Genomic DNA, 15,763 nt, shown 5'->3' on the forward strand with positions numbered 1-15,763 from the left:
ACTTCATTTCTTTCCCTGAGGAGTCCATTCTAAATGCTAGCATGCTGTTATATGGTAGGGTGGCAGGGTGACAGTGGTTAGCACTGCTGCCTCACAGCACCAGGGGTCCGGGTTCAATTCTTGGCTCAGATCACTGCCTGTGTGGAGTTTGCACATTCTCCCCATGCCTGCGTGGGTTTCCTCCGGATGCTCCGGTTTCCTTCCACAATCTGAAAGATGTGCTGGTTAGGTGGATTGGCCATGCTAAAGTCTCCCTCAGTGTACCCTGAACAGTCCCTAGTGTGGTGACTAGGGAATTTTCACAGTAACTGCAGTGTTAATGTAAGCCTACTTGTGACACTAATAAATCAACTTTATCTTATCTATTCAGTTTTTATTTCTTCTGAATGTCATCCTTCTCCACTTGGTGTCAACCATGGGGCCTTGGTAAACAGTTTCTAAGTATCAACTTGTCAATATTCTTAAGGATCTTGACTGCTGCAATAATATTCATTCTCATTTTTGTCAGAAACAAACTCAGCTTTTGGAATCTCAATCAGCTGGATAGCTTTTTGCTGAACCCTTTGCAGTCTTAATGTTTGCTCCTGCAGTACAGCGACAAGAATGACACAACAGTGCGGTTATGTGTGTCAGCATCTATATTGTGCTTTGCATTTTCTAAAATTAAAGACTATGATCTGTATGTATCTTACTGCGTAACCTCATGGAACCACCTCTTTTGTTCTTCACACGATTCAATTCAATTACTGTATTTTCTAATGCCAATTCTGTTCATGCTCTTAAGTGCCTGCACATGCTTGCTTTGTTTAATTGAGACCAGGAAACTATAAGTCAAGGCTGCTGACCGTAAAGTGCAGTGTGAGTAATTGTGAAGTTGCAACATATATTTCAGTGTTCTGCATGTGGTCATTTAGTGCAACAGGTCATGGCTTCTTTGGAACACTGATTACATGAGTAACTCGCTACATTAATGTAGTTATATTTAATTGTGCAAGGTGACAGGTGAGACTAGCATTTTTACAATGCGTTTTCATGTATTGTCGAAAGCGCCTAAAGCATTTTGCATTCAATTGATTGCCTGTGAAAAAATCCTTATTTATGTTAGACAAATGTGGGTAGCAAAAGATCCCCAACACAGCAGCGAGATAAATGGTCAGTTCATCTGTTTTCAATGGTTGAGGGAAGAGTGTAGGTCCACTCACTTGGGTGAGCTCACTGTTATACAGATAATGCTGAACCACTGGAATTGGTAGCTTCAGTTATATTTCTGCTTCAAAGAACACTGTGACAAGGCAGCACTCCCTCAGTACTGCACTAAAGTGTTAACCCCTTAACCTTCTGACTCAGGCAAAAATACTCCCAGTGGAGTCAAGCTGACACTTAATATATGCAAAGGAGAGAGATTTTAATTTCCCTAATGGGAGGACTGCCTACACCAAATGTGTAGATAGGGTTTCTGTACTCGAGTCAAATTTGCATTTGAATGCTGGATGAATGAATTTTAGGATGATTTGCAAGAGGGAAGCTCCTTACTGGAACTACGCTGGGGAATATTACTCGCGTATCTTCCTAGGTAGCTGTTTGATTGCCTGATTACAGTGTGCCAAATGGCCTCATCTGAATAGTCAGTGCCTGATGACAGGAGTAATACATCTTACAAATTGTCCACACTGAAAAAGGAGGTGGTTGGTTTAACAAGTGACAGTGCACTTGCATTTCACTTTAGTTATTTTAGCAGCAGTAGAACCTAGAAGAGAAATTGTGTTCAAGCAAAGGTATTTGTTGAAAAGATGAAAAATGTCGAATGGGAGTATTGGTTCAGACTATACACTAACCAGTTAACACCATGACTGTTTTGCAGTTATGAACGTTTAGTGTCAACCGGGGCTCAGTTGCTTACATTCTGACTTCTGAGTCGTAAAATGGCGGGTTTGAGTTGGTTTCCAGAGGCTTGAGCCATAATCCAAGCCAACGTTTCAGTGCAGGCCTGAGACACTGCTGCGTCGTCAGAGGTGCCATTTTTTCTGGGAGAGGATCCCTCTCCCCTCTCTTGGGTGGAAATAATGGCATGGCTTTACTCAAAGGTGACCGGGCAGACATTTATCCCTCAACCAACATCATTGAAACAAAATATCTGGTCATAAACACACTGTTGTTTGTGGAACTTTGCTATGAGCAATTTAGCTGTCATGTATCCAAAAAAGACCTAGTTGGCTGTAAAATACTTTGAGATATCGTGGGGTCATGAAACGTGCTGTATAAATACAAGCCTTCCTTTATCCTTCACAGCTTACTGTGCTAGACACACTGTGCACATGACCATCATCAGACTAGATGTATTTAGAGTCTTGTTTAAAACCCTGTCCAAATGCACATTCAATATTTGAGGTGGTCAGAGAAGTATTGTGATTTCTTTCAGTATTTCAATCTGATTCATGAGATTGCATTTTTAATGGTTGTTGCAAGTTCCAATTCTTGAATTTCAAACATGATTGAGAAGGAAGTATTGACACTACCTTTAAATCACACCTTCATTGATTTTTTTCCAAAAATCAGTCTTGTTTTATATTTTACCTTTTACATTCTGCCTCCTCTTCCTCCTAGCCTAATCTTAGTATCAGCTAGTATCTCGGATAGCCTTATATAGATAGGCAACGCAGTGGCACAGTGGTTAGCACTGCTGTTTCACAGCGCCAGGGACCTGGGTTCAACTTCTGGCTTGGGTCACTGTCTGTGTGGAGTTTGCGCGTTCTCCCCGTGTCTTCATGAGTTTCCTCCGGGCGCTCTGCTTTCCTCCCAAAGACATGCTGGTTAGGAGCATTGGCCATGCTCAATTCTCCCTCAGTGTACCCGAACAGGCGCCGGAGTGTGGCGACTGGGGGATTTTCACAGTAACTTCATTGCAATGTTAATGTTAGCTGACCTGTGACACTAATAAATAAACTTCCTTTAGATTCTTGCTGATCTTTGGCTTGAGGGGAACTGCTCTGTAGTACTGGAAAAAGAAATCTGCTGCTTGCATTGACCATTCAACTATTCCCACAAGCCTAGAGCGTGAGAGTTGAGCTGCTTTTGTAACCAATACAGGCATCTAGAGACTGAAGGAGAAATGTTGATTAGCAAAAAATTTGTGACCTTGAGTTGTAGCTGAAAATTTGAAAGCCAAGTTGTCAAACAGACCTGTAGGCAGATGAGTGTCATGGTTTGTATTTTAAATATTTTCAGCATTGGAGTGCTAGTAAGTAGTTGAATTATTGGGTAAGTTATTTTGAAATAGTTACCGCTGCCAAAGCTTGCGCAGTTGACTACAGGGGTTTCTGTCTATTGATGGCTGCTAAGCTACTTTTAGAACTGGGGCAGTTGCTTTCCAAACTGGGTTGCACCTGCAACACTCCAGACATTATCCAAAGCAATTTAGCTCTTTGCATACCTTCAAATCCATTCTTCAGTGACTTGCACTTTTGAGTTAGGCACTTTGGAAAATGGGATTATTTTTAGACTGAAGATGTTAAATTCAGGTCTGAAATATAAAGTTAACAGCAGATGCCCCATGACGTGACACCTGGGTAGTCTGATCCTGGGGAATATTTGCAATAACTGCTAACCTGTCCTAACCTTGTAAGGCCACTGTTCAAACGCTCGCTGAGTAAACCCAGATAATTTTAGGCACTTGTTAATTCCTCATGTATATTTTTCAAATATCAAGCTGTGAATTGGATTTGCTTTAAAGTTATGTATCTGCAACAGAGTATCACAGATGCATGATAGATGCAAGACTTTGAAACCCTACAGTACAGAAAGAGGCCACTCGACCCATCAAGTCTGCACTGACCACAATCCCACCCAGGCCCTATTCCGTAACCCCACACATTTACCCTTGCTAATCGCCCTGACACTAAGGGTCAATTTAACATGGCCAGTCAACCTTACCCATACATCTTTGGAATGTTGGAGGAAACCGGAGCACCCGGAGGAAACCCATGCAGACACGAGGAGAATGTGCAAACTCCACACAGACCGTGACCGGAGGCCGGAATCGAACCCGCGTCCCTGGCGCTGTGAGGCAGCAGTGCTAACCACTGTGCTGACTTTTAGTTACACATGCTAGGTGTGCTGTGAGACTGCTGACTTATGAAAATAAACCATTCAGCCTTCAAGGTGAAATGATAAATTCCATGATAGATCTTGCTGTTTCTCCTTGAATACAATGGGTTTTATTTAGGAATGAGGTGCAAAGTGCAGTGTAAGGAATTGAAATTTGACCTGATCGGCTTTGGTGCCATCTAGTGGTTCAAAGCATAATACATTTACCAAAAGTTGTTTATACCTGAAAATCTAGTGGAAAGAATAAATGCAGAAAACCTGAATGATGGCATAAGTCCTGGTGAATTGAGTTCAGGTGATTATTTAAAATAAGACGATCCTATATTGGTTTGAAGTTACCAGGACTCTAGTATATGCTTATGACATCACAGCAAGGATACTGTGGACCTGATGATATGCTAGCCTCGGTAACCCCCTTAAGAGCATATCTGCTGTTTTCATTGGTGTCTGTGAAACCTGTCTATTTTGACACTAATTGGTGAATGTTTATTTGCTTGGTCTCTGCTGGGTGCCATATCTTAACAAATAATTGTGTGGAAGGAACGTTGTGTGTTTAAATAGAAAAGCAGCAACGGTTCTCAGGGTGAGGGGTTTGGGATGTGTGGGTAGAATCAACAGCCAAAGTAAGGAGAGAATGCTTTATTTTGCTGGTGATGCTTCTATTAAATGCATGGTGGGGAGTGGAGGGGTAGGGAGGCAGTAGTTGATCAGTAGATTAGTGTTTATCTGTTTCCTTCTATTAATCATAAATTATATGCAGTCTCAACTCAGTTGTGTATTCAATAGCTTTCATGTGTTGTTGTGACGATTAATGAACCAGTTGTTTGGATTGCGTTTCTAGGTCGACCTGAATCAGAATTCCCAAGTGAAGCTGTCTAAAATACACGGCAGCATTTTTATTACAATCGTTTCAGAAGCTCATTGTAGAATAAGTTCCATCTCCTTCTCTTAATTATAAGCCTGTTAATTCATTACGTGCTGCACAAACCCCTGATAAAAATCTTCAAAGTATCCATTACTGGTTGTTATGCGACAGAATCATAGAATCCCTACAGTGCAGAAGGATTTGGCCCATTGAGACTGCACTGACAAAATCCCACCCAGGCCCTATCCCTTAACCCCAAGCATTTACCCTGCCAGTCCCCCTGACACTAAGGGGCAATTTAGTATGGCCAATCAACCTAACCAAGAACAGCCGCCGGACTATGGCGACTAGGGGATTTCACAGTAACTTCATTGCAGTGTTAATGTAAGCCTACTTGTGACACTAATAAATAAATAAAACTAAACTCTTTGGAGTGTGGGAGGAAACCCATGCAGACACGGGGAGAACATACAGACTCCACACAGACCGTGACCCAAGCCAGGAATCGAACCTGGGTTCCTGACGCTGTGAGGCAGCAGTGCTAACCACTGTGCCACCCCATACTGTTAACTTTCAGGCCCACTATTGCCGTTACCAGTAATGCTTTGGTTTGACAAAGCTCTGCTGGCTAAAAAGCTTTTAAAAATGGAAATGTCCATATAGATGTTTAATAGGATTCTGTACAATGTAATAGAGAACCTGGGAGTGAGATCAGTAATATAATTCAGTGTGTAGGCACAGATGACATTTGCAAACAGTTGGAGCTACATTCTTGTGATTTGCCTTGCTTGAGCCAGCATTATAATTCTTTAGATAAAGGCAAAACACCGCGGATGCTGGAATCTGAAACAAAAATAGAAAATGCTGGAGAAACTCTTTGATTTGATTTATTATTGTCACATGTATTAACATACAGTGAAAAGCATTGTTTCTTGCGCACTATACAGACAAAACACCGTTCATAGAGAAGGAAACGAGAGAGTGCAGAATGTAATGTTACAGTCATAGCTAGGGTGTAGAGAAAGATCAACTTAATGCAAAGTAAGTCCATTCAAAAGTCTGGCAACAGCAGGGAAGAAGCTGTTCTTGAGTTGGTTGGTACGTGACCTCAGACTTTTATATCTCTTTCCCGAAGGAAGAAGGTGGAAGAGAGAATGTCCGGGGTGCGTGGGGTCCTTAATTATGCCGGCTGCTTTGTCGAGGCAGCGGGAACTGTAGGTCTAAACAACATCTGTGGAGAGCGATAGAGCCAATGTTTCAAGTCAGGATGACCCTTCATCAGAGCTGAAGAGAAGGAAACTCGGACAAGATTTATACTATAGGGGAGGGGGAGGGGCTTGTAATTGGACAAAGGAAATGTCAATGGTGATGATAAAGGCTGAGAAAGGTGCTAAAAGCGTCCATTAAGAGATCGGAATGTGTGAATGGCAGAACAAGGTTATAATTCTTGAAATGTTTAGCCTTGTGGTCGAAAGAAACGACTAGCTTTAAACTTGTAAATTTCAGAAGTGATACAATAATTTTACCTCCAGTATCCTCCATACGTATTCTTTCTGAACCTGCATGTTTATAGAACATTTTTTATCTGCTGAATCGAATATGAATGGTTAATGATTGAACATCCGTTGTATTCTGGAGCTTAGATACCTCTCCTTTTCCCTTTTGAAGGATATTGAAAATATATTTCTCATGAATCTAGTCAAAGGATTGCAAACGTAGATTATTTGTATTGGTGGACTTTTGCTTTCAGCTGCTCCCAATGATTAGCTTCCTGGGATCTAGGTTTCACCTCTTCTCACTTGCCGATCAATAGGATGATGCATCTTCAAGTCTATCTATCTTGTCTTGATCTTGGATGTGCTTTTGAATATTATTAATGACAACAGAAGGGAAGGAATTCACAGGCTACCTTGCTGTGAAATAGGCCCAGGTTCAGATGATTTACATCGTTCCAAATTGCCAGATTCTGCCCATCAAGCAATAAACGAATTTAAATGACCACCAATATTCCATCGGCCTCGCTCGTCCCAAAACCGTAAAATCCCGCCCGAGGTCAACGGACCTTCCCGTGCTCCACCCCTCTCCCACTCCGATTCCTGTGGCGTGTGGGCTGGTAAAATTCTGGCTATTGTCTCTAATGCTGGTTTGAAATACAGTAGATTTCTTTTCACTTGACTCGAAACCCCCTCCCCGAGAGGTGCCTGTCATTTTATTAATTTGTGATGACTGAGAAATGGCTGCCCTAGCATGGGCAAGGTGCAGTGTGGGGTTGGTAGTCAACAACATTGAGTGTCTGTGACTGCCCCATGCGGATGACACAGTGGTTAGCACTGCTGCCTCATGGCGTCAGGGACCCGGGTTCAATTCCGACCTCGGGTCACTGTCTGGAGTCTGCACATTCTCCCATGGGATTTCCTCCGAGTGCTCCGGTTTCCTCCCACACTCCAAAAGTGTGCGGGTTAGGTTGATTAGCCATGCTAAATTGACCCTAGTGTCAGGGGGATTGCTCAGGGGGATTAGCAGGGTAAATGTGTGGGGTTACGGGGATAGGGTCTGGTTGGGATTGTGGTTAGTGCAGATTCGATGGGCCGAATGGCCTCCGGCACTGTAGGGATTCTGTGACTACTGGACAGAGTGCACTCCCTGTGAGCCTTTTCAAAAGCCCTCTTGGCGAGGGTGAGGAGTGATTACCAAGTGGAACTCTGTCCCGTAAATATTGCAAATGCTGGAAATCTGAAATAACAACAGAAAATGCTGGATAAACTCAGCAGGCCTGTCATCATCTGTGGAGAGAGAAACAAAGTTAATGTTTTGCTGGATAAATGGAATGTTAACATTTATTGCAAAAGGACTGGTGTATAAAAGTAGAGAAGTGTTGTTGCAATTGTATAGGGCGTTGGTGAGTCCACATCTGGAGTATTGTGTCCAGTTTTGGTCTCCTTATCTGAGGAAGGATGTGGTGGCACTGGAGGCAGTTCAGAGGAGGTTCACCAGATTGATTCCAGGGATGAAAGGGTTGACGTATGAGGAGAGGTTAAACAGTTTGGGCTTATACCTGCTGGAGTTTAGAAGAATGAGAGAAGATCTGATCGAGGTATATAAAATTTTAAAAGGGATTGATAAAGTAAACTTAAACCAAATGTTTCCCCTTGTGGGCGATCTAGAACAAGAGATCACAGATATAGGTTGAGAGGTGGTTTATTTAACACTGAGATGAGGAGGAATTACTTCTCGCAGAGGGTGATGAATTTGTGGAACTCGCTGCCCCATAGCACGGTGGAGTCTGAATCATTAAATGGTTTCAAGAAGGAGATAGATATATTTCGAATAAACAAGGGGATATGGGGAACAGGTGGGGAGGTGGATTTGAGACCAAGGAGAGAGATCAGCCATGATCTGATTGAATGGCAGGGCCGGCCAGAAGAGTTGAATTGCCTACTTTGCTCCTAGTTACTATGGTTCCATGTGACCCTTCTACTGAACTCTTTCTAGTCCTGCTTAGTTTGCACAATGTGAGCTCTCCTGGACAGTTAGGTAGTGAGTGAATTTTGGTAACACAGCTCTGCACACCTCTGCTGGTTTAGCTGCAAGCACATTAAACTCCTGCCTGGAGGCAGCCTGGCTCAGTGTCTCCGGGTGGATAGAAATCTCTGATGAAGTATAATGGAAGCAACATCTGCCGCAGCTACTGCCAATGACTTGGCAGTCGATGGGCTTCCTCTCCCAGCTTTGACCTCGTTTTTAAGTAGGTTATGCAGAACTTCCTCATTTAGATCAAATGATGCAGTTGGTAAAATGTTCGTTTCACATGAGCCCAATTTTGTCCTCTGCCACATTGTACACCAGTGTGTTGGCAGCAATGGAATCCACTGGATGGCAGTCAGCTTGGGCTCAATTCCTTTCTTTAATCCCAGAGCATTGAGACTAAATTGCAGCATCCCTATTGCCATCTGCCTGATACCAGCACAGACTGGGACTGAACCTGGATCCTTACTGGTGGTGGGTAGCTCTGATACTGACCGCATACGTTTGCCAAGGTGCAGAGCTAATTTTATAGCACGAGCCTTCAAGATTGGTGTTACAGGAACTGTGTGTGTGTGCATCGAAATGCAGAGTCTGACAGTTAACAAACCACACTTCCAATTCACATAAACTGGCTATAATGATGCATAAATTAGCCACAGCATTTTATTCTTGGTTTAGGCGTTGACTTTTTATGCATGAAACTGACTGTGACTGAGGTGGATTTGATGCTTCCACCCACAGCTTATTGTTTGCAGACGATCACCGAAGACAACATCGAGCTTTTGCCTTCTTTAATCCCATCAGCCCTCCAAGTGTTGGAAATGTTGCTTCTGTCCTCGGAAGATACCACAGAACATCTGCTGCTGAGGACACTTGTAGCAGGTAAAATGTACAATGGAAAAGGAAGTTGCAATCCTCTCGAGGCCTTCCATCCGAGATGAGGAAACATTCATTTTGCTTTATTTGATTGAACATTTATCTACACGGTGCGATATTTGGATATGGATTTACTCCCAAAAGCCTGTTTTTATTAGATACTGCAGGTCAGAATAAGTCAGTACAATAGTTGAGAAGTGGTCTTATCTGTAAATGGCTGTGGGGTACAGAAAGGTGGGGAAATTAATGGCTGCTTCAGCGTGACACCTTCTTTGATTTGGAACCTAATTTTATTTTTTTATCCTAAAAAGCTGTCGGCAAAGGATCATGTTCAACCAATAAAATCTAGAAAAGTCATTTCCTTAGTTCAGCCAAGCGGAGAAATAAATGACTAGCACCAATTCAGGATGTAAAGGAGATTTTAAAATCCGTGCAGAAATTATGAATTTCTAAGCGATATGCTTCCTTTAATTTCAGGAAATCTGGTGGAAATGCTTTTGAAATAATCGCAGCTTCTGGCAAATTCTGTTTTCCGTCATTGCTGAGTATTGCTAAGTGGTTGAGAAATCTGTGCACCTCATTCTCTGCATTCATTTGTGTCAGTGCAGTTTGTCAATGTGGTCCACAAATGGTAAATTGTTATTATAGGAAGTAAAGAAGGCGCTATAGGGTGCAGTGCATTGCTATAGGCAATGTAACTGTTATGCTGCACCAATTGTGGGTGGTGAGGGACAATGGTATCGAGTGGTTTGAGGAGTTTCAAATCTGCAGTCGCTGGAGTGCCTTGGTTTACTGTATACATTTTTATGATTGTAAATGACACTTGCCTTTAGGTACTGTGTGGAATGTGAAGAGTGTTGTACCTGCCAGCAGTCAGGCAGACACAATAAATGCCGTGATAAGGATTCTTTCAGAGACTTTGGAGAGGAACGCCAACCAGGTCATTCAGAGACTCAGGGAGGCTGCCTGCGCAACGCCCACGGCTGAGACGGAGACTGAAATGGAGGAAGACATGGTTGATGCAGAAGAGGATGGTGCTTCCAATCTGGAGGATGGGGTGCAGGAGGCTGCACACAAAGGAAAAGCAGAGAATGTGAAAAATGATGACATTTCAGACCTTCTACCAGTAAGCATAGAGTGAAGCTCGTCCTAAAATGCTTTGAGCCAGGCTTCATCTAAGAATCAAGCTCTGCTACACCCCTCTGATGTTTGTCAGCCCCCTTTCTCACATCCTTTTTGTTACATAACACGAGGTAGTCCGCATAGCTTCAGCTCATCTCATGGGCAAAATCTAACACGTCTGAAAAATACATTTGCTTTTATTTAAGGGTGGTTGTATTCCCATAAGCCCTATTAGGTTTCTTTATGTTTTTCGTGTTTTGTTTTGGGAAAAGAAGGTTGGGGGGGAAACCAAACACAATCTGCTCCTCTTAACATTTTTTCACCTTTTTCTTACTTTTAGGATACTTACTTTAGGCTCTTTTTTGTTTGCACCCTAAACGGTTTTAACCTTTTAGTGTTTATAACTTGTCATGCTTTTGGTAACTGTTGAAATGATGGAACACATTACATGGAGGTTAATTAGAATTAGTGCTGCAGACACAGTGGAATATCTAATCCAGTAGAGCGTTGGTCTGGGAACAGTTGACGGGATTTTATGGCCTCTCTCGTCCCGAAGCTGTAAAATCCCACCTGAGGTCAACAGATCTTTCCATGGCCTGCCCCTCGCCCAGCTCCGATTCCCGTCGCAGACGGGACGGTAACATTCCGGCAAATGGGTCTTGTAAATTCAAATAGGATTTATCCTTTACCATGCTGCAGGAACGGGAAACTTTCTGACTTGCAGTAACAAACACTTTGCAGGTCAGTTGGCCTTTTTAAAATTCCTCCTATCCTGAAATAATTGAAGTAGAATTGTATAATTGTCACTCTAGTTAGTTTGAAGTACAAATGTTTGACAGTATAAATGTATCCATCAGCATTGTCTTCCTTCAACAGAAGAGCAGTGAGGTAGATTTCAGCATGCTTTACAATGCCAGGGACTCGGGTTCAATTCTGGCCTTGGGTCACTGTGTGGAGTTTGCATGTTCTCCCCGTGTCTGCGTGGGTTTCCTCTGGGTGCTCTGGTTTCCTCCCACAGTCTAAAGATGTGCAAGTTAGGTGGATTGGCCATGCTGAATTTCCCCTTGGTGTTCCAAGATGTGCAAATTAGGTGGATTAGCCACAGTAAATGCATGGAGTTACTGTGTGTGTGCGCGTGTGTATGTTCGTTTGTGTTCGTGTGTGTGTGTGTGTGTTCTGCACTGTAGGGATTCTATGGGTCTTAATTCTGCTCTGTCAGCAGGCAGAAAGTGGAACGATAAACTCCTTGTTGGTATAGCTCCCTTTGCATCTTCTCTCCCTTCACCCCCTCAGTGGCAAGCTGAGAACCTGCACTGACATTCACTCGTCTCACAGATCATACTTTGTCCTCATTTGCCACAAGTTGCAGCACGGCTGGAATAACCATTCTTAATATTTTTTATAGTAAAAGGGTGTAAACAGTTAAATGTTGTGATAGATAGGAAACCGATATAATTTTATTATATAACTGGACAGATGCTCGAGTTATCAGAAGTTAGTCATGCAGAACAAGTGACTTCTGATGACTATTAACATCTGCTCAGTTAGGGCGTTAACAAACCCACTCATTTGTGCTGCATCTTCGCAAGCCTTTCGAAGCCATTAGCTTTTCTATGTAAACCAGGCATGGGTGTTTTTTAAAAATCAATTTTATGAAATATAAAATATTGACATACATCTACTCGGTGATGTTCACCGACTTTATAAACGTCTGTGTAGAATTTCCTCTGGCATCTTTACGACAATTACTGATGCACGGGGGATTGAACTTGGCACAGACTATTGCAAGGTGAAGACCAAACTTGTTTGTTTTGAGATTTACTCTGGTGCAATGCATTATTTTCAGGCTGAGAAATTAAAGGGCAGAATTACTTTGAATTACTTCTCTGGTGCAGATCTATTCCGACCTGACGATTTTCACTTTGAAGTGACAGACCCAAATCTGTGGTGGACATTTGTGTAACGATATTGCATGTGCTGCACAGAACGCTGATGAAATTGTCCTTGGCCCACTCAGTATTGGACAGTTGCAAAGCGTGCAGTCTCATTTGGTTTTCAGTAGCATATCTGCAATGTGTTGATTTTTAATATGATTATTTATTGACAGGTCCGGAGTGAGGAGCTAAGGCATGCCACTGCTCTGCTTGCTGCCCAACAGACAGCCTTAGAGATTATTGTAAACATGTGCTGTTCGGAAGGTACGAACTGAAATCTCACTGTTTCCAAAGTTGCTTTTCTTTACAATTTCTTACCCATTTGGGATGACTGTCCTGATTTTTTTGGATTTGATTTATTATTGTCACATGTATCGGGATACAGTGAACAGTATTGTTTCTTGTGGGCTATGCAGACAAATCAGACTGTTCAGAGTACATAAGGGAGAAGGAAAGGAGAGGGTGCAGAATGTAGGGTTACAGTCATAGCTAGGGCGTAAAGAAAGATTGGCTAACTATTCGGTAGGTCCACTCAAAAGTCTGACGGCAGCAGGGAAGAAACTGTTCTCGAGTCGGTTGGTACGTGACCTCAGACTTTTGTATTTTTTTCCCGTTGGAAGAGAGAATGTCCGGGGGGTGTGGGGTCCTTGATTACGCTGGCTGCTTTTCCGAGGCAGCGGGAAGTGTAGACAGAGTCAGTGGGTGGGAGGCTGGTTTGTGTGATGGACTGGGCTACGTTCACAATCAATTAAGAGAGAGAAGATCAATTAGAGGTTTACAGCATGGAAACAGGCCCTTCGGCCCAACTTGTCCGTGTCACCCTTATTTTTTTTAAAAACCCCTAAGCTAATCCCAATTGCCCGCATTTGGCCCATATCCCTCGATACCCATTGTACCCATGTAACTATCTAAATGCTTTTTAAAAGATAAAATTGTACCTGCCTCTACTACTACCTCTGGCAGCTTGCTCCAGACACTCACCACCCTCTGTGTGAAAAAATTGCCTCTCTGGACACTTTTGTATCTCTCCCCTCTCACCTTAAACCTATGCCCTCTAGTTTTAGACTCCCCTATCTTGGGGAAAAGATATTGACTATCTACCTTGTCTATGCCCCTCATTATTTTATAGACTTCTATATGGTCACCCCTCAGCCTCCTACGCTCCAGAGAAAAAAGTCCCAGTCTATTCAGCCTTTCCTTCTAACTCAGTCCATCAAGTCCCGGGAACATCCTAGTAAATCTTTTCTGCACTCTTTCTAGTTTAATAATATCCTTTCTATAATAGGGTGACCAGAATTGCACACAGTACTCCAAGTGTGGCCTTACCAATGTCTTTTGTACAACTTCTACAAGACGTCCCAACTCCTGTATCAATGTTCTGACCGATGAAACCAAGCATGCCGAATGCCTTCTTCATCACTCTGCCCACCTGTGACTCCAATTTCAAGGAGCTATGAACATGTACCCCTAGATCTCTTGGTTCTGTAACTCTCCCCAGCGCCCTACCATTAACTGAGTAAGTCCTGCCCTGGTTCAATCTACCAAAATGCATCACCTCGCATTTGTCTAAATTAACCTCCATCTGCCATTCGTCAGCCCACTGGCCCAATTGATCAAGATCCCGCTGCAATTGGAGATAACCTTCCTCACTGTCCACCATGCCACCAATCTTGGTGTCATCTGCAAACTTGCTAACCATGCCCCCTATATTCTCATCCAAATCATTAATATAAATGACAAATAACAGTGGGCCCAGCACTGATCCCTGTGGCACACTGCTGGTCACAGGCCTCCAGTTTGAAAAACAACTCTGAAGCCAATTTTGTATCCATTTAGATACCTCACCCTGGATCCCGTGAGATTTAACTTTATGCAACAACCTACCATGCGGTACCTTGTCAAAGGCCTTGCTAAAGTCCATGTAGACAACATCAACTGCACTGCCCTCACCTACCTTCTTGGTTACTCCTTCCAAAAACTCAATTAAATTTGTGAGACATGATTTTCCACTCACAAAGCCATGCTGACTGTCCCTAATCAGTCCTTGCATCTCTAAATGCCTGTTGATCCTGTCTCTCAAAATACCTTCCAACAATTTACCCACCACAGATGTGAGGCTAACTGGCCTGTAGTTCCCAGGCTTTTCCCTGCAGCCCTTTTTAAACAAAGGCACAACATTTGCCACTCTCCAATATTCAGGTACCTCACCCGTGACTATCGATGATTCAAATATCTCGGCGAGGGGACCCGCAATTTCCTCCCTAGCCTCACACAACATCCTGGGATATACCTCATCAGGTCCCGCAGATTTATCTACCTTGATGCGCATTAAGACTTCCAGCACCTCCTCCTCTGTAATATGTACACTCCTCAAGACCCCAATATTTAATTCCCCAAGTTCCCTAACATAAGCTGCTTTTCTCAATAGTAAATACTGATGAGAAATATTCATTTAGGATCTCACCCATCTCTTGTGGATCCGCACATAGATTATCTTTTTGATCCTTAAGAGGCCCTATTCTCTCCCTTGTTACTCTTTTGCCCTTTATGTATTTGTAGAAGCTCTTTGGATTCTCCTTTGCCTTATCTGTCAAAACAATTTTGTGTCCCCTTTTCGCCCTCCTGATTTCTCTCTTAACTCTACTCCTACACCCCCTATACTCTTCAAGGGATTCACTTGATCCCAGCTGCCTATGCACGTCATGTGCCCCTTTCTTCTTCTTGACCAGGGCCTCAATATCCCGAGTCATCCAGGGTTCCTGACTTCTGCCAGCCTTGCCCTTCACTCTAAGAGGAATGTGTTTACCCTGAACCCTGGTTAACACACTTTTGAAAGCCTGCCACTTACCAGACGTCCCTTTTCCTTCCCACAGACTGCCCCAATTAACTTTTGAAAGTTCCTGCCTGATACCATCAACATCGGTAATTTTGCCTGATACCATCGAAATCCTTTGTAGTTTCTTGATGCCTTGGTCAGAGCAGGAGCCATACCAAACTGTGATACAACCGGAAAGGAGGCTTTCTCTGGTGCATCTGTAAAACTTTGGTGAGAGTCGTGGCTGACATGCCAAATTTCCTTAGTCTCTTGAGAAAGTAGAGGCATTAGTGGGCTTTCTTAACTACGATGTGGAGATGCTGGTATTGGACTGGGGTGGACAAGGTGAGAGGTTACACCCAACAGGTTATAGTCTAGTGGGTTTATTTGAAATCACAAGTTTTGGAGCGCTGCTCCTTCATTAGGTGAAGTCATTGTGTTGATCGTTTTTATTAAGTGTGAGCCAGTTTTGAACTTTAACTGAAGTATTTCTTTTACACTGAATAGAAGATGTGATTAAGC

General features: G+C 42.9%; 1 protein-coding gene across 5 annotated transcripts in view; it reads left to right on the forward strand.

The window, feature by feature from the left end:
• The window catches only part of heatr3 (HEAT repeat containing 3), a 51,248-nt gene that overhangs the window by 11,602 nt on the left and 23,883 nt on the right, over positions 1–15,763 (forward strand). For all 5 annotated transcript variants that reach the window (XM_078210859.1, XM_078210860.1, XM_078210862.1 and 2 more), the window contains 3 exons: positions 9,236–9,376; positions 10,204–10,496; positions 12,600–12,690. In XM_078210859.1, the coding sequence (XP_078066985.1) occupies positions 9,236–9,376; positions 10,204–10,496; positions 12,600–12,690 (525 nt within the window). The remainder of the gene's footprint in view (positions 1–9,235; positions 9,377–10,203; positions 10,497–12,599; positions 12,691–15,763) is intronic.

This window comes from Mustelus asterias, chromosome 4, assembly GCF_964213995.1.
Source record: "Mustelus asterias chromosome 4, sMusAst1.hap1.1, whole genome shotgun sequence".
NCBI lineage: Eukaryota > Metazoa > Chordata > Chondrichthyes > Carcharhiniformes > Triakidae > Mustelus > Mustelus asterias.